The sequence below is a fragment of the Nelumbo nucifera genome, chromosome 4 (assembly GCF_055504915.1).
Source record: "Nelumbo nucifera cultivar China Antique chromosome 4, China Antique-T2T, whole genome shotgun sequence".
NCBI classification, from domain to species: domain Eukaryota; kingdom Viridiplantae; phylum Streptophyta; class Magnoliopsida; order Proteales; family Nelumbonaceae; genus Nelumbo; species Nelumbo nucifera.
Genome location: NC_142652.1, coordinates 38,372,636 through 38,393,853, shown reverse-complemented (window position 1 = coordinate 38,393,853; position 21,218 = coordinate 38,372,636). Strand labels below are relative to the sequence as shown.

The 21,218-nt window shown below is 41.1% G+C and overlaps 1 protein-coding gene across 1 annotated transcript; it reads right to left on the bottom strand.

The window, feature by feature from the left end:
• Positions 1-4,896: 4,896 nt before the first annotated feature.
• LOC148792203 (uncharacterized) lies at positions 4,897-8,026 on the bottom strand. Its single transcript, XM_088903746.1, has 2 exons — positions 5,904-8,026; positions 4,897-5,767 (listed from the first exon to the last, which is right to left on the bottom strand). Exons 1-2 carry the CDS (start codon positions 8,024-8,026, stop codon positions 4,897-4,899), a joined length of 2,994 nt encoding a protein of 997 aa, XP_088759872.1.
• Between the last annotated feature and the right edge of the window lie 13,192 nt (positions 8,027-21,218).

The following is a 21,218-nucleotide window of genomic DNA, read 5'->3' as shown; positions in this document are numbered from 1 at the left end:
CTCTTCATAGTAAACCCCCACCTCGGTTTCAGGCTCCCCAATCACTCATTGGCTACTCTTTTGACAGCCAGCTTGAGGGACAATGCGTCAAAGTCTACCTAGGTGGAGCAACCTGATAAAGTGGTCACACAAAACCCCTTCTTGAGGACGGCATGATGAGCTTTGCTCTTGAGGTACTTAATCAGATTGCAAAACCCCTTGATGGTCGCATCCCTAATAAGGTAGATGTCCTCGGGGTACCTGTTCCACCTCTCCTCAAGTGGATGAATTTGCTCTTGTGCCCCGATAATCAAGACTGTGAAGTCCTGCATAAGGTTGCAAACACTTGAATTCTTCCAACCTGAGTAGGAAATTGGATTGATGCCAACGACTACGAGCTCATCAAACAGTCACTCTGAGCCAAAGGAACAATCTACTCCCTTCATCGAGCTGCCCTTAGCTCGGGAGTGGGGGGCAATTGATGAGGGCAGATTTGGCCCTCTAATAACCTCATGACACATGGCATCCTAAAACAGTTATACGACACCCGGATGCCACCTAAGCGATGATTTGGAGTCCCAGATCATAGTTCGTCTTCACCCCAACCTGGCGACCTGCCTTTATCGCTGACCTGGCGACCTCAACCACAACTTAGGTCGGCTTGCAGCACCTCGTCTAGGGACGACCTATAGCACCTCGTCACCAGCCGAAGTGACATCGACTCGAGACGCGACCTCTCTCGAGGGCTTTCCAACCTAACTGAGGACCACACGATGACCTGTGAGATGTGCTCGCCGACAAATTTGGCATGCATACCCCGACACTCCCAGGTTTCTTTGAAATTGGCCCGCATACCAAATGTTCTAGAGGATGGTCAACGTGCAAAGTAGTTACCTTCGAGGATTTCGGACCGGTAAGGCACAACCTCCTAACAATCTCGGATGTGGAGCGTGAACCCTACACCAAACAATACCTATATAAAAGCACCAACCCCAATGACACAAGGTACGCGCGATTACTTACATTCAATATCTTTAGCACTCAAACTTTAGCTTGCAACCACTACAAGAATAATGACTTAAGCATTGGAACGACCTCCCCAAATCATCCATCCCAATCCCTCTCATCCCTGTTTCCAGTGATGCACGGTGATCTACGGTTGAAGTATCTAAATCTCATTTAGTCAGTCGGCCTCAGTTTGCTCTCTCCAGAGGACGTGATCGCTATTGAGTTGAGTTTGGCGCATCACCGTCACCGGCAGCAGAGAAGGTGGTGGTAGTGTTGTCATCATCATTCTCATCTTATCGGAAAATCAGTTTTCCAGCAAATCTGATTGAGCAAAGTCGATAGCCGTAGCAGAGAAGCGGAAGTTATGCCACTACTTTCTAGGTGACTGGGAGTGTGCATCCGAAGGGATTCCTTCACTCTGGCTTGAAGGTAAGGACCGTAAGGCAAATTGAACGAAACCCACAGCGAGGTGGTTTTACTATTCACCTTCTCCACTCGACACAGAGCGACGCAAAGCGGCCGCACCCCCTTTCTTCCGATTTCTTCTCGTTTTCTGTTTCCCTCTCTCTCTATTTTCCTCTCTCTCTCTCTCTCTCTCTCTCTCTCTCTTTCTTCTTCTTCCCCATCGATCTCACCTCCCTGTTTTAGTCTGAGACCACATCGTCGCTGCTGCGACTTCTAATAGCGGCGGTGGTCTCTCTCTACTCTTTCCACTCTCTTTCTTCTTCTTCTCCTTCTTCCCGGAACCAGAGAGACCTGTGCTTTTGTCAGACCAAAACGAAAGTTGGACATGTGCTTTTCTCGGACTTGTGCGACTAGAGGAGATTCTCTAGTTCAATCTTTCATCTCGGAGGAAGTGGCGACGCTCAGATTCCTTCTTCCGGGGATGTCATTGCTGTTGGGGATGTTCAAAGTCGTCAAAGTCATCGGTCCGGTCTTTCTTCCGGGGATGTTGTTGTTCTTGGAGATGATCAAAGTCATCGGTCTGATCTCTACATCATCGAAGTCGTTGCTCATTCTGTCGATGTTGAGAATCTCAATAAAAGGGCACTATTCTCAAAAGAAAAGAGGGTAAGAGAGAGAGAGAGAGAGAGAGAGAGGAGGGAGGTGGGTTGGGGGTTGGGCGGGCAGTCAGATTCCAAAATCTATCTTCGTCTTCGATCCGACTGAGATCGGCGACATAGATATGAAGGGGAAAGAGGAAAAACAACTTGGTGGGAGGGACTCTGTCGGAGCATAGAGAGCAACGCATCTGGTGGGAGCTAGAGTTCATCGTCGGCTGCTTCGGCCAACAATTCAAATATCGGATGGGGCCGGTGGTATACTTTGAAAGAGCTGTAAATCACTACCGGTGGGTTCTCCGACGATAATGTCATTGGAGAAGGCGGTTACAGAGTCAGGTTTTGGCTGACAATTCTATACTTGCATTGAATATCGGGTGTGTTGGAAGAAATGGGGTCATTGAAACTTTGGAGAAGTTCTGACGTCTTTAGAAAGTTATTTGCCCCCACTCAATTTCACTGAATTTGGAGAAGTTCTGACGTCTTTAGAAAGTTATCGCGGGTCCCTGCATGTGAGGTAGGCTCGCGGACTTTGATCTTTGGAGGGGCTGGAGCAGCAGGTGTACTAGCTGTACTGGCCATCAGCCTCTTCAGAAGGGTCACTTCGCCCATTAAGTCTTCGACTTGGATCTGTAGGCACTTCACCAGGTCTTCTAGTGGGTTGTTTGGCCTGTTGGAGCTATCACCGGACAGGTCCTCCAATCTCTCCACGACCGATGCTACGGTCTCAAGGTTGAGTTGAAGCTCGTCCACACGGTCACGAGTTTCGCCAACCACTGCTTCACAGCGCATGATGCGCTTGTCCATGGTTGCAAGCTTGTCAACTGACTTGTCACGCTTGCTATGCTTTGAGCTGACGCCTTTGTCTTTGGGAGAGCTACCTCTAGGCTCGTCCTCATCATAAACCCGTGAGATCCCTTCTTGGATCTCCTCTCACATGTCACGATTCTTCATCGGGCTGGTGTTGTTGCGGGGCACGAAAGGGACTCGTTGGGCTTGACAACCACTAGTGTCAACGAGGCTCTGATACCAACTGTCACGGGGCTAATCGACAGGGCCCCGTGCGGTGCTCGATTGGGGTCAAGAAAGCCTACAAATGCAAGCAACAACACACAAAAGGAAACAAGAATGCACACAAATTAGACAAAAGGCAACTTGTATTGCATTAATCAGTGGTAAGCATAAGCACACAGTACAGTGTCGAGGGGATCTCGTGCTTAACCTTTACACGCTTATGAGCTCACTCGACTACCTACCTCCCCTCAAAGAGTATGTTAAGCTTTTGGGGGAGTGATAAAATGATACATCAAAATACTGTACATGCATACTACTATTTACATAATTGCGATTGGCATACCCCCTTACAAAAAGAGTACAAGGACCCAATCCAAGACACTTAGATGGCGTGCTGATGGTGGCTGAACCGTCACAGTCTCCCCCACTCAATTCATTCTTCGTCCTCGAAGATTCTTCCTCAGGTACTTGTCCATCCTCACTGTGAACGGAATGAGGTCTTCTGCAAGCTCCCAGGTGTCTTCTTCTGCAGGTCCCTTCCACTTCACCAGGTACTCCCATTCTGATGTTTGGGAGGATTGGGACAACCTATGGTTGAGGATGAAGTCAAGGGATCGGTTCTTGGGTGGTTGGTAGGATGGGTGTGGGCGTTGACTTTGGTTTCGGGAGGTGTCTTGGTTGCCGGCATGGTAGGGTTTAAGTTGGCTTACATGAAAGACAAGGTGTACTTTTAGCCATGGAGGTAGTTTGAGTCTGTAGGCTGAAGCTCCTACTTTGGCTAGGATTTCACAGGGTCCCTCATATTTTCTCACAAGCCCAGGGTGAACTCTTTGAAAGAACCTAAGGCAATGGGTATGGAGTTTTACTAAGGCCAGGTCACCTACTTGGAAGTTCTCGGGTCGTCTACCCAAATCGGCCCATTTCTTCATTCTTCTAGAGGCTTTCTCTAGGGAGGCTCGAGTGATGTCAAGGCATTCTTTCCATTCCCTAGTGAAAGTGAAGGCTCGAGGGCTTCTTCCTTGATGGTCGTTGACGATGCTGTGCGGACATCTTGATTGTTGGCCGGTGAAGACTTCAAAAGGACTTTGATTGGTGGAGGAACTCTTCTGTGTGTTGACGGAGAACTGTGCAATGTCCAGTAATCGAACCTAATTCTTCTGTGTAGCTGATACAAAATGGCGGAGGTACTCTTCAAGGAGGGAGTTCATTCTCTCTGTCTGCCCATCTAACTCGGGATGGCTGTTGCTGGAGAAGTTCAAGTTCGAGCCAAGAAGCTTGAATAGCTCTATCCAGAAGGCACTAGTGAATCGGGGATCCCGATCACTAACAATGTTCTGTGGGACTCCCCAATATTTCACCACGTGCTTGAAGAAAAGGTATGCCGTGTCTTCAACTGAAAGGTGCTTAGGTGCTGGGGTGAAAGTGGCATACTTGGAAAATCTATCAACAACAACAATGATGGATGTATAATCTCCCACTTTAGGAAGACCGCTGATGAAGTCCATGGAAACACTCTCCCAAGGTTGTGAGGGAGTTGGAAGAGGTTGTAGGAGTCCAAGAGGCTTGGCACGCTTGGGTTTGTCTTGCTGGCAAATCAGGCATGTCCTTGTGTATTCTCGAACATCTTGCTCCATATGAGGCCAATACTAAGCATGTTGTAGAAGTGCCAAGGTACACTGCCACCCAGGATGTCTTGCCCATAAGCTGTCATGACATTCACGTAGGAGAGTCTTCCTCAAGTCTTCAACTCTCGGTACAAATATCCGCCTTCCCTTTGTCAAAAGAAGGCCTTCTTCAACCCAAAACCGCCTAGTCTTCCCTTCACGAGCCGCTGTCAATAGCTCTGAGCAATGGGGTCCTTTTGGAGTCCTTCCTTGATGAGCTTAATGAGGTCCAGTCTGATCTGGCTTTGAAAGGGACCTGCACCTATGGATAGTGCTGCAAGCTCGGCCTTCCTGCTAAGTGCATCAGCAACCCTGTTCATCGGCCCTGGCTTGTACTCTAGAGTCATGTCAAACTCTGCTAAGAAATCTTGCCATCGATCTTGCTTAGGGCTCAGCTTCTTCTGAGACTGAAAGTAACTAGTAGCTATGTTGTCAGTCTTGACCACGAACTTGGAGCCAAGCAGGTAGTGTCGCCATGTGGGGAGGTAGTGGACGATGGCTATCATCTCCTTCTCTTGCACAGTGTACCTCCTCTCTATATCATTCAATTTGCGGCTTTCAAAGGCGATGGGATGTCCTTCTTGCATCAAGACCCCGCCAATAGCAAAATCAGAAGCATCTGTGTGTAGCTCATACGGCTTGCTTGGATCAGGCAAGCCGAGGACAGGTTCTGTTGAGACAGCTCTCTTCAAATCATTAAAAGTTGTTTGGCAACATTCACTCCAGGTCCACATACTAGTCTTCTTCAGTAAGTTGGTGAGGGCAGTGGCTCGTGCTGAGAATCCAGAGATGAATCTTCGATGGTAGTTCACGAGGGCAAGGAAGGAGCGAAGTTCGGTGACCCTGGTGGGCGGTGCCCAATCTTGAATGGCCTTGACTTTAGCTGGATCCATACTGATTGTGCCTGCTCGGATTATATGTCCGAGGAAGGCCACCTCTTCTGTGGCGAAAGAACATTTCTCCTTCTTAACAAATAGGTTGTTGTCCCGCAAGACCTGGAAAACAGTGCGGAGGTGGTCAACATGTTCCTCCAAGGTTCTACTGTAGATTACAATATCATCAATATACACAACAACAAATTGGTCTAGGTAGGGATGAAATATTCCTGTTCATCAATGTACAAAAGGTGGCTGGAGCATTGGTGAGCCCAAAGGGCATGACACGAAATTCAAAGGACCCATAACGGGTAACACAAGCTGTTTTGTGTTCATCTCCTTCAGCTATACGCACTTGATAGTACCCCGACCTCAGGTCTAGCTTCGTGAAGTACTTGGTCCTGCCGAGCTGGTCAAAGAGGTCGGCCACCAAAGGTATGGGATATTTGTTGTTGATGGTGAGCTTGTTGAGAGCTCGGTAGTCAATACAGAGCCGAAGAGATCCCTCATGCTTCTTTTGAAATAGGACTGGTGCTCCAAAAGGGGCCTTAGAAGGCTGAATCAATCCAGCATCCAACAACTCATTCAACTGTTTTCGTAGCTCGGCCAGCTCAGGAGGAGACATTCTATATGGCGGGCGTGCCGGTGGTTTGGTTCCAGGCTCCAACTCAATCTTGTGATCAACTTCTCTCCTTGGGGGAAGCTTCTTCGGCAATGTGGGAGGCATGACATCCTGGAATTCTTCTAGTGCCATTGTAATCGCTGGCAAGATATGCCCGGTTGGTGGATCAGGCGGGTCAGAGTCCACCAATGTGGCTAGGTAAGTGGTCTCTCCTTTCCGCACTCCATCCTTGAGTTGCAATGCTGAGAGCATCTTGGGGGTGGACGTGGTATCTGGCACAACTGGAACAATGCAAGGAGCCTGATCTTCGAATATGCACACTTTGTTGAGGAAGGGCATGGGCACCGCCTTTACTTGAGTTAAGAAGTCCATGCCGAGAACAACCTGAAAATCATCCATGGGCACGACTGAGAGATCTATCATCCCTTCCCAGTCACCAAGTTGCAAGACCACCCCATGAGCTACACCTTGTATGGGTTTGGCATTAGAGTTCACAGCCTTCAACCATCCAACTTCCTTGGTAGGTGCAAGTTCTACTCGGGATGCCTCCTCCATAGAAATAAAGTTGTGGGTAGCACCTGTATCCACCATGGCTCTTGTGGGCTTACCATTCAAGCGAATGTCTACATACATCAGTCCCTTCAGCTTGAACTTCGATGCTCCTTGCGGGTTCATCTTCTTCTTCATTGCATTGAGTCTTCGTAGAGCCCCCATTCTTGTCTCCCCTGGTTCCTTCTCCTCCTCGCTATGCTCATCATCACTAAGCTTTGCAAGCAAAGCATTGAGCTTCCCTCGACTAGGACAATCCTTAGTCCAATGCTTTCCCTCACAGATGAAGCATGGTGCTGGAGGTGTTCTCTTCACAAACTGGCCACCCCTGTATCCAGAGTCTCCTTCGGGTCTCCTGTAGAACTTAAAAGTGTTGGGTTTACTTGGCCCAGAGTCTCCCTTGGGCGCGTAGTAAGGTTTCCTATCACCTTCTATCTTGCCTATGCCCTGATATGAGTTGGGTTTGGGGCCGTCTTTGCTTGGTCGCCTGTTGTCTACCAGTTGTTCAGCAACGGCCATGGCTGTGGCGAGGTCCTTCACACCTCGTCTCTGGAGTTCAAGCTCGGCCCATTGTTGTAGGCCGTCCATAAAGTTGAAGAGCAGGTCCTTGTCTGACATGTCCGTGATCTCAAGCGATAGTGCGGAGAACTCCTTCACATACTCATGCAATGAGCCCGTGTGTTTTAGGTTCTTGAGCTTCCGACGGGCTTGGTACTCTATGTTCTCTGGATAGAGCTGGCGCTTTATCTCGCTCTTGAACACGGACCAGGTATTAATGGAGCATAATCCTCGCTCCGCATCAGCACATCTCCTGCGCCACCATAACATAGCAATATCAGTAAGATACATAACAACAGTACGCACCTTGGCCGCCTCCTCGACGAGTTCGGCGGCGATGAAATATTGTTCCATTTGCCATAGGAAGTTGTCAAACTCTCGGGCATCGCGGGTCCCTGCATATGAGGTAGGCTCGCGGACTTTGATCTTTGGTGGGGCTGGAGCAGCAGGTGTGCTGGCTGTACTGGCCATCAGCCTCTTCAGAAGGGTCACTTCGCCCTTCAAGTCTTCGAGCTGGATCTGTAGGCACTTCACCAGGTCTTCTAGTGGGTTGTCTGGCCTGTTGGAGCTGTCCCCGGACTGGTCCTCCAATCTTTCCACGACCGATGCTACGGTCTCAAGGTTGAGTTGAAGCTCGTCCACACGGTCACGAGTTTCGCCAACCACTGCTTCACAGCGCATGATGCGCTTGTCCATGGTCGCAAGCTTGTCAACTAACTTGTCACGCTTGCTATGCTTTGAGCTGACGCCTTTGTCTTTGGGAGAGCTACCTCTAGGCTCGTCCTCATCATAAACCCGTGAGATCCCTTCCTAGATCTCCTCTCGCATGTCACGATTCTTCATCGGGCTGGTGTTGTTGCGGGGCACGAAAGGGACTCGTTGGGCTTGACAACCGCTAGTGTCAACGAGGCTCTGATACCAACTGTCACGGGGCTAATCGACGGGGCCCCATGCAGCGCTCGATTGGGGTCGAGAAAGCCTACAAATGCAAGCAACAACACACAAAAGGAAACAAGAGTGCACACAAATTAGACAAAAGGCAACTTGTATTGCATTAATCAGTGGTAAGCACAAGCACACAGTACAGTGTCGAGGGGATCTCGTGCTTAACCTTTACACGCTTATGAGCTCACTCGACTACCTACCTCCCCTCAAAGAGTACGTTAAGCTTTTAGGGGAGTGACAAAAGGATACATCAGAATACTGTACATGCATACTACTATTTGCATAATTGCGATTGGCATACCCCCTTACAAAAAGAGTACAAGGACCCAACCCAAGACACTTAAATGGCGTGCTGATGACGCTGATGGTGGCTGAACCGTCACACTATAGCACTCTATATCACAATTCAAAACTGAAGTAAAATAAGACTTGATGAAAAAAAATTAGGATGGGATCTTGTAGAGCGCACCTCCATAGCACATTACCCTCCCTATGCATTGGGAGCATTTCCCCATGACAACACAGGAGATGTTCTAAATGCACCGGAATGATGTCCTGTGGGGCACATGTAGGGTTTGCCATATAGGGAGCTCATAGCATAATAAAGTAAAGCCCCAAACAAAATTTAATGGAATATTGTATTATTTTCATGTACTCCCATGCATTTGTATGATTATAAATAAAATGAGAAGTGCTTTATACCTCATTGCATAATTCTAAAATTACAACCCCCATAATCTCTTAATAGTCTCTCTATAAACTGTAACATTAATCTACGGTCAGGATTCATTCCGGCTAAGAATTTTTAGGTGGGTTGAACAGTCATTCTCCCTAAATAAAATTGCATTGTACTCAAATGCATGATTATGTCCCGGACCGGGTGGGGCATGGACCATGTTTAGCACCTATGATAAAAGGTTATAACTTGAGTCCAAAAATCGTTAATTGAACAAATGATCCAAACTAGACTTAAACCGTTGAGACCAACTTTGATGGTTCAGTGGTTTCAATATTTGGTTCATTTTGTTTAGGGATGTTGCTCATGAAAAAAAATGTTGCAGGCATAAATTAATAATAATGCTATCAATAAGGTAAAGAAAAAATGCATAAATAGTAAAACTAAAAAGGAGAAAATAAACTAAAAAATTGAAGAAATGATCATTAGGCTGTATTGGGTTTGAAAGAAAATATAGGGAAACGTAGGGAATCATATACTACCTTTTCTTTCAAACCAAAAACAATATTAGGTTAATCAAATAAATAATAATAATGTGGTTGAATATTGTTATGATTCTTAAGAAACTTGACAATTTTTTTTGATAAATTAATCAATGTAATTAACGTATATACCATCTAGACCTGTTCTTGGGCCGGGTGGCCCAACAGGTTGAACGTGGTTATAGGCCCGCGGGCTTAAATTCAGGCCAAAAAGCCCGGTCCGCAATAAATTCGATATGGGCTTGAGTTTTGTCAAAATATCCCGACCCGACTCAATATTAGACTTAAAGTGAGTAATGTGATTTTGTCCATTTGAATAAATTTTTTTATTTAAGAATGTGAAACTGTGTTTTAAAATATAAAAGAAAGGAGAAAAAAACCATCTTGTAGGCCCATTGTTCATTTAAATAGGAAAAAAAAAACTATCTGAATTTTTAATTCTAATTTGAATAGGGAAAATTGTTTTTTTTTATTAGGTCGGGCTTCGGGCTCGGGCTCAGGCTTCGGGCTTTTTTCAGGGCCGGGCTCGGGCCCAAGTTATAGGCCCATTGGTCGGGTCGGGTTCGGGCTCGAGCCTAGAATATTTCCCTTAATGACAAGTGAAAGCCCGGCCCGAGCCTAGCCCGGCCTGGCCCATGAACAAGTCTAGTACCATCTAATGCTTATTCAAAGCATTCCATTGTTTGGAGTGCAATTTTATTTATATCAAACGTTTTTTTTTTCTAGGTGGGTGGGGGGTATCTACCATGTCGCAAATAAATCTATTCATGGGTCGGGTAGCCCGATGGGCTGGCCCGTCTTAAATTGGGCTTGGACAGAATTTTAAGCTTATGGGCGCGGGCTCCAAAAATCAGGCCCGATTATTTTTCAGGCTATGCTCGTGCTTTCCCAAATAAGCCTAGCTCAAGCCCGAGCCCGACCCAAAAATATTAAATATATATATATTAATAATACATAATATATTATATAATAATAAAATTAATAGCAAAAAAGTATTACATATATTAAATGTAAAAAATATTATATAATAGATAACATATTATTAATTAATATGTTATAAAATACCTATCAAAGTCGGGCTTCGGGCTTTATATAGGACCGGGCTCGTGCTTAAGATCTAGGCTCGATGGTCGGGCCAGGCTTGGGCTTAGGCCTAGTAATTTTCTGTTTATAAAGAGGCAAAGCCCGGCCTGACCCAACCCATGAACAAGTCTAGTCACAAAGACTTTGGGCACCTTACAGGCCCACAATACCCTTGTTGTTTATACAATTTCCAATATCTTAAATTTTTTTTACCAATTAACCGGTATCATAAATGTGGTAGCCAATCAAGTGTTATTATCAAAATTCATGGGTGGGTTTTGATTGGTCAAAACTCTTCCCATACCATGTCTTTTCCGCATCATAGATTTTCCCAAGCATGGAGTAGACCAATTTTGGGCTTCGGTCTTAGTTTTGCACTATTTCGGGTTCAGTCTTTGAACTGGATCAATTCAAACTTTGGCAAAAGCCAAGCCCAAGCATGACCCATAAACAGATTTAGCTCGGATCGACCCAACCTATAATTTGATAAAGTTGGGCTTGAACTTTCTGTCCTTAGGCTGGGGCTTAGCTCAAAAGTTTAGGCCCTTTAATTTGTCTTGTCTGGATCAGACATAGTCCTTAGGTAGTATGTGCCCAGCCTGATTATGTCAATTTTTAGGCCCAAGCCCAACCCAAATGCATCAAATTTTAGTACAAGTTGGGCTTGGGTTTGATAGTTCGAGATTGACATCAATTTTGGGACAACCTTGGGCTTTGGGCCTACTTTTTAGGGTTGGAGCTGCGTTAAGTTAAAACTCAGTGCAACCTGCATATAAGGCTTTCAACAAGAACCAGAACGACCCAACAAGAAATACTATGGACTTGGAACCAAACCAGACCTGATAAGGTTTGTAATTTTAAACCCAACACCGAATTGATTGGTTTTTGGGACAATCGGGTTTGTCTCAAAAGTTCAGGCCATTTGTTCTCTAATTAGTTTGAGTTGTGTCTGAGCCTGTTCAGGACTAGGAAGAACTAGTTCCAAACCGATAATAATTGAAACAATATATCAGGAACCAAGACTGATCCATTGGTTCCAATTCTTGAAACAAGAACTGATCCAATTGGTTCAGATCCTTCGGTCCAGACCCGACCCATTGACAACCCTACCTACCCAACTTGCACCCTACATATCCCTAGTGAAAAAACCCAAAGTATACATTTATTTGTTTAGATAAAAGTCAAAAATGTTTTTTTTTTCTTACAAGTACTTACTATTTATGTTTCATGAATCATGATTAGAAATTGGTTTTCTTTGCTACAAATGGATCGAATCGGATTTGATTTATTTAATTCTAATTCAAATTAGCTCTTATCCATCGGATAAATGTTGAATTTGAATAGAATGTGGACTGTAGTCACATATAGAATAGTATAAATAGATTAAACTAAGAATGATCAAAACATTATACAATACTAATAATAGTGGATGTATGTGAAAATTTTTTGATGATGATGATAGTAAATAATATGTTTATATATTTTCTTACAATTTTTTATTGACCATATGTGTTTAGTAATAACAACCTCATTAAGAATACTAATGGTGTGACTAAGTATGCAACTATCTTAGGAAAAGCTTCTCTGAGCCTAAACTAAATTAAATCTAGAAAGCTAGCAAAGATGATGAAGTGGATGCTTTGTTGAATCCATTGCTTGAGCATAATGATTTCATCACCATCATCAAATCTCTCCCATTGAGGAAGTTCCAGCAAATCAACCATGTTAAGGCTAATGAACAAATCAAAGTATTGGCTCTAATTGATTATCTATTACTCATCAAGGACAGGACTACATCAAGTTGTGCAAAAATGTGTCAATCTCTTTAGGAATTTAATGTAATCGCTTGTTTAGATGCACTCTCCTAATGCTTAATAAGATTGAAATCGGGTTATGCAACATTAGAGAACAAATGGCTAAAATACGTTTGATTCCTAGGCCTTTTTTTACTTAAAAAGGCATTTTACAATATTAAAAATATCATTTTGAAAGCCAATGTAAGTGATCCCAAGCCTTTGGGTTGAAATTTTTAAAGACTCTTTAAGTGTTGGAATATTTAACATGCAAGATTGTCCAAGCTCTATAGTATAGTTGACTACCAACAAAAGCATAGTCGACTAACTATGCTTAGCAAGGCATGAATTGTTAGGACTATGAGACATTGTTGACTATCCCAAAAGGCATAGTCGACTACCTATGACAATCGATGCATAAAATGCCCTATCTGTGAGACATGGATGACTAGCCAAAATTACATAGTTGACTATTCCAAACATACAAAGTTTACAATTGGTTTCAGTTGACTGATAGGAAGAATTAGTCAACTAGAAGTGAAAAAAACTCTCCCTTCGTCAAGTGGCCGACTAACAATTTTGATTGTTGATTACTTCAAAGAAAAATTAATTCTTTGAAGTCTAACAACTATTGCCATCTTAGGAAAGCTTTTTATCAAGTTGGAACAATTTTGAACCATTACCAAGAATTGCAAAAGCCTCCCAATGGATATAAAACAATCACTTGCTCTCAAATCCTCTATAAATAAAGGAGTTTTTCTTAGTTCAAAAAGCAACAAGAGGAATCAAGAGAAAAACAACCTATGTTTTCCTTGTACATAGTGTACATTTGTTTTTAGAGAGAGAAAGTTAGCTAGAGGCATTTTGTTGAAGAGATCCTTAAGCTTTAATAATTTTAGAGTTGAAAAAGCTGAGAAGCCTTTGAGCTTGTATAGTCTTACCCATCAATTACAAATCTCTTCATTGAGCCAAGCATCTGTACAGAAACTCTAGCAATTGAGTTAGTTTGAGTTGCGTATTACTATATCTACATGATAAGAGATCTCTTGGTGTATACCTACTATTGTGCTAAAAAAATACTTATGAGAATATGGGTGTTTAAGTTTTGAACACCATTAGGGTCTTCTTGGCACCTCTATTAAGCCCAACTACAATGTTTTGAAGGCACCTCAAAGGCCTATTGGTTTAGGTTTTATGTAGCACATGTGAAGTCCAACTGGTTCAAGTATTGTAGGCACCTATGAGGTCTTGTGGTTTATAAAGGCTTTGTTGGTGCCTAAGAAGTCTAGTTGGTTAATGGAAATCCTCAGTAGTTGTCTAAAATGGAGGACATATGCAGGGTTGGTCGAACCTCTATAAAACTCTTTTACACCCTTGTGTGTATGTTTATTTTCTTCTAAGTTTTGTAGTTTATTTGTTTACTAATTTTATTAAAATTCTCAGACAACTACAATAATTTGAAGTTCTTGAGATCTTGTAGACATTACACTTATTTTGTTTTTCTTCCTTTAGATCAATAAGATATAAGATCTTTTAGTGATGTTATTGAGTTACTAACCTCACTAACATTGCTAACTACACTAAGGTGGTGTTCGGTAAATCTGAAGTCTAAAGTTTGAAAAGCAAAAAAAAAAAAATCCAAAAAAGCTCTAAAAGCACTCATTGGAAAATTTACTTTCTTGCTTTCGCAAACATCTGAGCATAGTGGAGTTGTTCAATAATAATGTTGTGATATCTAAAAAAGTTGTAGTTATAAAATTTACTCCTCAAGTTATATTGTAGTTGGTCCATTTACATTTTTGCCTATTTATTTTCAGTCGTCCATTTACTTTCTGTAAATATTTACTTTTAGTGTTTTACTTGTTTAATTATAGTACCACTAACTTGATAACTAGTTGCAACATTTGATTGTTATATTCATTTTAGCTACCATCTTCTTGTTAGTAGTTATTTGTTCTTATTGTGTAACATTAATTTCTAACCCCTGTAGCACATACCATTATTTTGTTTCTTGTAGATGTAGCTCTTGATTTAGCAAAGAAGTTAATTAGTGAGATCATTATCTTGATTAACTATTGAATATATTGGCTAAGCCTCATTTCGTTACATCTTGTTAAACTAAAAGAAGGTAATGGTTCAGTTTTTTGGGGAGTGATTCTAAGGTTGATTTGCTTTTATCAACATCAGTTTTTGAAGCTAACCCAATCCACCCCCTCTTGGGTAAGGCTACCGATCTAGCATTTTTTTATATTGCTATTTATATAAAAATAATTCTTATTTGTCACACTTATTTTTGTTTAATATGATGAATAGATAACATTAGAGATGTGTCCAAATGTTTTCTACATTTTTTTTTTGTATTTTTGTACTTTGTGTGTTTTCATCTATTTTTAATTTTTACTATTATTTAATTATGACATCAAGAGTTCACAAATTTGACCTTAAAAGTTGAATTGTTCTACCATCAAATAGTAAAACAATTTCACTTTTATTAGGGTTTGTTTTAAATTTTGTATTTTATTGTCATCAGTAATAAAAAAGTTAAAAAATAATTATTGTTTATGATGTTTCATTTTTAATATATTTAATATAAAATATTAGAGATGTGTCCAAATGTCTTCTATAGAGTTTCTATATATTTTCATTTCTTGTATTTGTATATTTTATTTTTTAATTTTTATTATTTAATGAGGAGAGCAAGAGTTAACACATATAATCCAAAAGGTTGAACTATTGACCCGCTACAAGAAAACAAATTCATTTTTGGGTTGGTTTTAAATTTTATATTTTATTTCCAACATCAATAAAAGCAAGGGAAATTTTCTTAAAGTACCCCTATGGTTTAGGAAATTGACTAACTTTGCCCTTACTGTTTACATACTGTCTTAAAGTACCCTTATGTTTTTTGACAATTGTCTAAAACCTCCATGCCATTAATTGTATGCTACATTTTGTTCACATGTGACCACGTGACTGATATATTTTTTAAAATTCTGATAAACCTTCTATGGTTATGGTGTCAAACTTTAAACGACAAGGAAAGAGCTTGAAGAGGGAAGAGTTATTCCAATATCATTCATATAACCCATATCAATTGTTCCATCATTTTCTCTTAGACCAGCATGGATGGTTTCCTGGTCATTCGATGAACATATGCTCTTTGGAGAAACCGATTGAACAATTTTGAGTAAGCCCAATCTTCGACCAATGCCCTATTTCTTATTCACTAGATGCCATTACCAACATTATAGGAGTGCATTCTTTGCAAACCCTGTCTGTCAGATCGGTTTGAAGTGCACTTATTCTACTAAAAGAATGATCAAAATTTACAAAAGAAAATCAAACTTCAGATTGAAATCAAAGCACATTAGAACAAAACCTAGAAACAACTGAACTATCTAAAAACTTTGAAGTTAAACCCTTTCTAAATTATTGTTGTTGTTGTTGTTTGAAAATCTGTTAACTATCCTACAATTTTCACACTTGTTTGGCTCTGGCTAATGATCTGAGCACTTCTTGGGGCCATTCTTTGAGTCCTTGATGGAGTCTCCCTTGAAGAACAACTATTGTTTTAAAAATCATAAAGAATAAGGTATCGTAGTGGCGAAAAAGATGTAGCATAACTTGACTGATCCCTTAGGTGTGACTACAACTATGTAGAAGCATATGTGGAGATCATGGAGTATGTAGCAATGAGAACATCCATGTTCAGAAGGAATTCATAAGCGAGATAGGAAATGACATTGATAGACGCAGATAAGCTTAGTATAGTGATTTTCAAAGCCATTTGAAAGATTAACTAGTTGGTCCCAACTGGAATTCATGTAGTTTTGGTATGAAGTTCATTCCATTTGGCACAATGGTTTCTTTTATTGCCTCGCGACTCCACTCAATACTTCGCAAGGTTACCACTTGATAGCTTATGATATGGGGAAGAGGGAGTGGACTGATTTGATTATGAAAATGCCAGTGGGTGATCTTCAAAACATCATCGTTACCGTGCTTCATCATTTAGAGGTTTTACTATTACAACTTGTACTGTAACGGTCTATTTGAGTTTGTTATTTGGTTATCAGGGTCAATGGGACACTTGTACTTGTAGTCTTCACGCGGCATAATTACCACGTGTTTCTTGATTTTCTTGATTCTCGAACCTTCAGTTGTATCTATTTAAACTAGAGAAATGAAAATGCTCAATATACTCCACATTTTAGATGGTATCAGATCCAAGTTGTTTTTTTTTGTGATTTCCATTCAACTCGTTTGTGTCCTTCACCTTTGGTTCAATTCTTCAGTGGCAACCAATATCGCCACTAGATAAATGATCGGCACTTTTTTAGATCTGGTGTCTGCATATTACCTTCATCCTTCAAACAATCCTGAAACTGTTCTATTTTTCTATCCACTAACCAGATACAACTATGCAACATGAAGACAAGAAATATTGAATGCTCTCCACGCCAAACACAAGGTTGGATTTGTTGATGCATGGCTCAATTCCAAAACCTAAACCAGCAAATCATGTTGAGTTTCTTGCGTGGTTTAAATCCAACTCCATGGTAATTTCTAGGCTCTTCAATGTAGTGGCTAGAGATCTGCACGGAAGCATTGCCTATGCAGAGACAACCAGAGATATTTTGAACAATTTGGAGGATCAATATTCATAGGGAAATTCTCTACAAGTCTTTGAACTAAAGTGATACTTTTCTATGCTTCATCAAGAAAATCTATCAGTTGTTATGTATTACACAAAATTCAAAATCCTATAGGATGCTATCTCTGTATACTCATCCTCCACTCTGAACTATTCTTGTGGTGGTGCCACCAAAGATATCTTGGATGAGAGAGAAAATAAATGAGTCTACTAATTCCTCTTACGACTTGGTGAACGATTTAACACCATTAGATCCAGTATTCTCACCATGGAAACACTATTGGATGTCAACAAGGTATATGCTCTTGTATCACAAGAAGAAAAACACCTCTCTTTAAGTGGTAGCAGATCACTAACTATAGAAAGTGCAGCCTTCCATTCGAGTGGATCTGGATGCAAGAATCAACAACAACAAAAAGATCGATCTTTCCCTCAATGTGATCATTATAAAAAGATAAGTACGTCAAGGCAAAATGCTATGAGCTTTTTGGCTATCCACCAAACTAGGAAACTAGGAATAAAACCAACAACAAAGCACTTCCAAGAAACAATTGTCTGCCTCCAATCAAGTAACCACAAATACTCCATCAGAATCCCCAATCCCTGGTTTAACCATTGAGCAATATTGCCAACTGATTAACTTCCTTGATGGTGAAAATTAGACCACCACTATGACATCTGCAAACTTTGCGGGTAAGATTTCTAGTACAGTTAATCATGTTGATTCAAGATCCCAACTCATTGATAGTGGAGTCTCGAATCACATGACTTAACATGTTGAAAACATCGTTGGACCAGATAATCATCACAATCCAATTCTATTGCCTAATGGTACTCTTTTACCTGTTGTTTCTAAACTACTAGCAGCCTTGAATTCTGATCTAACCTTAAGAGATGTGTTACACATACCAGATTTCAAGTGTAATTTAATCCCAGTTAGTAAGATTACATCAAAATTAAACTATGTCATAGACTTCTTTCCCACCTACATTTTGTAGGACCAGGCAACCAAAAAACTGATTGGGGTGGGTATTATGCATGATGGCCTCTATCACTTCTATACTACACCCTTAACTACAACAACTGTGACCTTCCATTCTTTCACCACTGTGAATTCTCAAATATGGCATTCAAGATTGACACACACATCCTATTCATGGCTGCCAAAGATACCTAGTTTGAGGATTGTACCACCATTTAATAAATGTTGTTACACTATAAACGGGGCTAAGTTTTCCTATTAGCAGCAGTAACACATCTTCTTTGTTTGAAATAATCCATTGTGATATTTGGGGTGGTTATCATATCCCCTCTCATAGTGGCACTCATTACTTGCACCTGGATGTACTTACTTAAGCACAAGTCTAAAGCCTATTCTTACTTTGTCATGTTTTCAACTCTTGTGCAAAACCAGTTTTGCACTATCATTAAGTGCGTACATTAAGATAATGGTTTAGAATTCTTATCTGCATCGATTCTTCCTTACCTGCATGAACATGGAATAGAGAATCAATGATCTTGTGTTGAAACCCCACAACAGAATGAGGTCGTTGAAAGAAAACATAAGCACTTATTGGAGACAACAAGGGCTCTCAGATTTCAAGCTCATCTACCAATTACATTTTTGGGGAGAATGTATACTCATTGTGGCACACATTATTAAGAATTTTCCCACACCTATGCTCTCGAGCAAGACTCCCTATGAAATACTCTTCCAAAGGCCACCCAACTATGATCATTTAAAGGTTTTTTGGTGCTTGTGTTATTCCCAGACTCTTTGCTGAGGATGTGACAAATTTGATTCAAGATCCATTAAATGCATGTTTGTTGGATATCCACATGGCCAAAAGGGTTACAGACTCTACAATCTTGAGACACACAAATTCTTTGTGTCACGTGATGTCTTTTTTGAAGATCAGTTTCCTTACAATGAAAGATGAAAATGGACCAGATTTGGACCCAATCATACCGCTGCCTATTATAGATGTACACCTTGAACCACTAGAGCACAACTGCACCCCACAATCCACTTCAACCATATCTGAAACTGATAATGCATTGCAGCCCACCTCAGTCACAATTCCTACTAAATCTAAACCAGATCACAACATTACTCATACTACCACCACTACCATTAACACACAACTAGCTAGGACAAGGTGAACACTATCTCATCTATCCAATTTTGTGTGTCCTTCCATTTGATATCCCATATCAAATTATTCCTCCAAAAGTCCAAACATCCCTTTTGATCCCACTAATGACTCTGAAGCCCAAAAACATTCTTGTTGGAGAGAGGCCATGCAAGCTTAACTTAATGCTCCTAAAGCTACCAACACTTGGACCCTTACAATATCACCCCATGATAAGAGGGCTATTGGGTGCAAATGGGTTTGCAAAACCAAATTAAAACCCGATGGTTCAATTGAGTGATTGAAAGCCTGTCTAGTGGCCAAAGGGGACATTCAAGCTGAAGGATTTGACTACAACAAAACTTATGCTCCAGTTGCAAAGCTAGTAACAGTCCATTGTTTACTTGCATTGGTTGCAACTTGAAAATGGGAAGCCCATCAAATGGACATGAATAATGTGTTTTTGCATGGTGAACTTCATGAAGAGATTTACATGTCAAAACCTCTAGGCTTTCTCAACCCCACTGATCCGTGTGTGCATTGCCTTAATAAGTCCATCTATGGTCTCAAACAAGCCTCTCGAAATTGGTTCCATACATTAACACGGGCCCTCAAATAGCAAGCATTCCCCCAGTCTACAACTGATACTACTCTCTTTACATCCTTTAGTCACAACTCAGCTCTTGCTATTTTGGCTTATGTTGATGACTTACTTATCGTAGATAGTGATCCTATTCAAATTATAGCCTTTAAGCAATATCTCCAAAATTGTTTTCCAATTAAAGATCTTGGCCCAATGAAATATTTTTTGGGCATTAAAGTTTCAAGAACAGATGGTGGCTTTTTCTTGTGCCAGAAGAAATATACACTTGACATACTCCAAGATGTTGGTATATTAGCCTGCAAGCTATGTCCCTTTCTGATGGAGCAGCAGCATCATCTTAAGCCAGATGTAGGCTCACCTATTGATAATCCAGAATGTTATAGTCGATTGATTGGTAGGCTAATCTATTTGACTAATACTTAGCCAAAAATAACATACACTACACATTTTAAGCTAGTTCATGAGCAAACCATGTCAACAACATATAGATGCAACTCTTAGGCTCTTCGTTATTTGAAGTCATGTCCAAATCAAGGAATTCGGCTTTCTACCAACAATGGTTTGGTTTTGTAGGTCTATTGTGATTCTAATTGGGCCAGGTGTCCATTTACCCGGTGATCTACCACAGGTTATTTCATCACTCTTGGCCATTCTCCCTTGTCATGGAAATCCAAGAAGCAATCTATAGTATCCCGCTCCTCAGCTGAAGCAAAATGACATTCCATGGTGGTTGCTATCAGTGGACCTTTGTGGCTATGTCGGCTATTTAGAGATTTAAGCCTACAACATTCTCAACCCATGGAACTCTATTGCGATATTAAGGCAACACTCCACATAGCAGCGAAACTAGTATTCTATGAGCGTACCAAGCACATTGAAGTTGATTGTCACTTCATCATGCATCATCTTCAATTGGGACTTATTGTCGCTTCCCACTTTCCTACAAAGTGTCAACCAGCTGACATCTTCACTAAGGCCCTTGTCAAGGATCAATTCATTGTAGCACTATCCAAGTTGGGCATTATTTGTAGACATGCTCCAACTTGAGGAGACATATTACAATTTGTAGTGTAACAGTGTATTTAAGTCTGTTATTCGATTACTAGGGTCAGTGGGACAACTGTACTTGTGGTCACCATGTATAACAGTCTATTTAAGTCTGTTATTCAATTACTAGGGTCAGTGGGACACCTGTACTTGTGGTCACCATGTAGCATATTTACCACACGTTTCTTTCTTGATTTTCTTGATTCTTGAACTTTCGTTTGTATCTATTCAAACTGGAGAAGTGAAAATGCTTAATGTATCTATTCAAGAATGGTTTTCTTTTTGTAAAATACTTCTACAAGAACATGTTGTTAGAAAGTTTTCTCTTTTGATAGGCCCTTCAGATCATGATAGGATCTCCTACAAGCAAAAACTTTGCACACACTCTAGAAAACATAGTCATCTAGCCACA